At 38.6% G+C, this 2540-nt stretch overlaps 1 protein-coding gene across 1 annotated transcript in view; it reads right to left on the reverse strand.

The window, feature by feature from the left end:
* Window positions 1-85: 85 nt before the first annotated feature.
* Window positions 86-2540, reverse strand: part of LOC118337104 — a 9985-nt gene continuing 7530 nt past the window's right edge. Inside the window, exon 5 of the mRNA XM_035673969.1 lies at window positions 86-1398. Within this exon, the coding sequence (XP_035529862.1) occupies window positions 1167-1398 (232 nt within the window). The 3' untranslated portion in view covers window positions 86-1166. The remainder of the gene's footprint in view (window positions 1399-2540) is intronic.

Consider the following 2540-nt stretch of genomic DNA (forward strand, 5'->3'; position numbering starts at 1 on the left):
ATGTAAAGTTCAATATTTGCATGTTATTATAGCATGTTTGAGTTTTTCAGGGAAAAGTGCAGGTATTCATTGAGTCAGACAATTATTTACTTAAGTCGGAAACATGAGCTTTTTATTTCACAATGAGCCAGTTAAAAAATGAAAAGCAAATAAATGAACACATATGTCCTGAGGGAATTATAAACCTTTGACTCCTCCTCCACTCCCAAGACAACAGGGTCATTTACCCAGGTGCTTACACAAACAATGAGCTATAAATACTCTTGTAAAAAATATTTAATTATTATTACACAGAATTCCCCTGAGCTCCACAAAGCACCTGTCAGCTAACTGTTTTTGTTTCACAGCCCCCAACTTTTGGTTCATTCTCTCATTAACCCTTGTTTTTGGCAGCAGCAGGCAGCTGTTACACTCAGCACCAAATGGCAGACAGACAAGGTTAATGACTAGCTTGTGATCACAGCTAAGGAGCCAGATATTTCCTACAGGAGTTGGTGTAGACCAATAGAAGAGAAAAAAGGAAATTGAATACAAAAATAAAATCAAATGTGTTAACTTGGTGGTGCTGATGTTGCTCTCTCATTCCATTAACTGCTGTGTCCTTACAAGCCTTAACCCCAACTTTGCGGTGTCCCGGTGAACTTTGGCGAAGTCGTAGGCATCGCAAGGCCTCAGAGCCTCAACCAATAGCAAAGAAGTGTGTGTGGTTAATTGTCAGCAGGCGATAGTCAGCATGTGTGACCGTGCCCTAGCAGTGCAATACAGATTTTTAGAGACATACAGAGCTAATGAGATAAGGACTTTGCCTCTCCCACACACCTCCTTCACCCACATTGTTATATAGGGAGGATAATAAAATGGAGGGATTTTAATATACTTAGAAACGCTTATTTGACACTTATTCTGCCGTTAAACCGTTATACCACATGGTATATCGACAGTGCTTCAAATGTTTAACATTCTTTAAATTTTGACAACTGAGCAGCATTCAAGTCATTCAAATGGCCATTAAGTGCAAAATAAGACAGCATTTCAGAAAACATACAGCACAAAACAATGGCAATGATATTCACATCCCCTGCCCAGATATAACCAGTTTTGAAATTAGGGTGTACATTCATCATCGGATTTAACATGTTCATTATGTGAGTCCATCTGTCCATCCATCAGCTCTGCCCCTCTGAGTTTAGCAGCCCTGCTCTCTTCAGTTGTTTGTCCACATTGGGAATCAGTTTTTCGCTGAAGTCCCACAGTCGTTTGTCCACATTGAGCTGCTCCAGCTTTAACCCCCCACGCTGAGGCACACGGACATGAATGATCCGACAAACGTCCAAAGGAACCTTGTATTGTTGTCCAAAATTCTTGAGCACTTCGTGCACTGAAGTCTGCTCCACCATCCTGCGACGCAAAAGAGACATAAATCAGGTAAGTGCAATTCTTTGTGACTACCTTTATTTGCTATGACAGTCATGACAAATTGGGTGTGTAGATGAAAATAATTTAAGCTTGCTAAGCCTCTTGACAATGTCTTTATTTCTCCTGATTTAAGTGTCTACCATTCTAAATCTGTGTTAAATCTGCTGCGGATCATTTCTCTATTTGTCAGAGAAGTACCCTGTAAGGTACAAAAAAGGTCCTTAAGGTGATAACTGTGGGTGGAGTACATAGCTGCACTTTTAACAAAATATTGATTTAAATAGAGAGTTAGGTTTGTTGAAATAAAATAGGTCACTAGTAAATGTGTGGCCAGGGAATAATTTCATGAGCAAACAACTAGGGCGTCCTCGAGCAAGGTCTTTAACGCCAACCGCTGTGGTTGCAATGGGCACCTTCCCCCCTTTATCAATGTGTAACAGTGTGAATGTTATCAGGGTGTTCGTTCCTCCTAGTGAACCTTTCCTGAGTAAATCAAGATAAAAAAAAAAATACATTTATATCCTGGTACAAATACTGTAACCACTGCAAATGAGGTAAAGGGTTAGGGTTAAAAACGTTCTGAGCTGGTTTGACGTATGCATACAGGGCTTAGACATGTTAAAATGTTCCACGTATTTTATACATTATGCATTGTATTCAACTTTTTTTAAACACACACTACTCCTCTCCTTATCTTTAGCCTCCTTATCATACTTTCCATGTCTCTTTTCCATTATCTTAGCCCAGCCCAGATCCTTGGTTTAACCTGTTGTTTCCTGTAACACTATAATCCTGGCTCTTTTCAAACCCTGCCCCTTTTGGAAACTCTGTCAAATTTCTCCTTTCCAGTACTAAAGATTGTCTATGTTGAAAGAACAACCAACTTTTGATTATGATTAAAAGATAAAAGCTACATACAGTATACAGTCACATCTTAAGTTAGCTAATGTTAGCAAAATGTTAGCTAACTTGCTAGCCAATCTTCATAAATTGTTAGCTAGATAATTTTGCAAATATTAGATCTCAGATGTAACTAGCAAGCTGTCAATTGATGTAGATTTGCTAGCTAGTATTTTGCTAACCTTAGCTGACTTAAAATGCAACTAATATATATATATACATAT

Source organism: Morone saxatilis, unplaced genomic scaffold (genome assembly GCF_004916995.1).
Source record: "Morone saxatilis isolate NCDOM2014 unplaced genomic scaffold, NCSU_SB_2.0 Contig3, whole genome shotgun sequence".
NCBI lineage: Eukaryota > Metazoa > Chordata > Actinopteri > Moronidae > Morone > Morone saxatilis.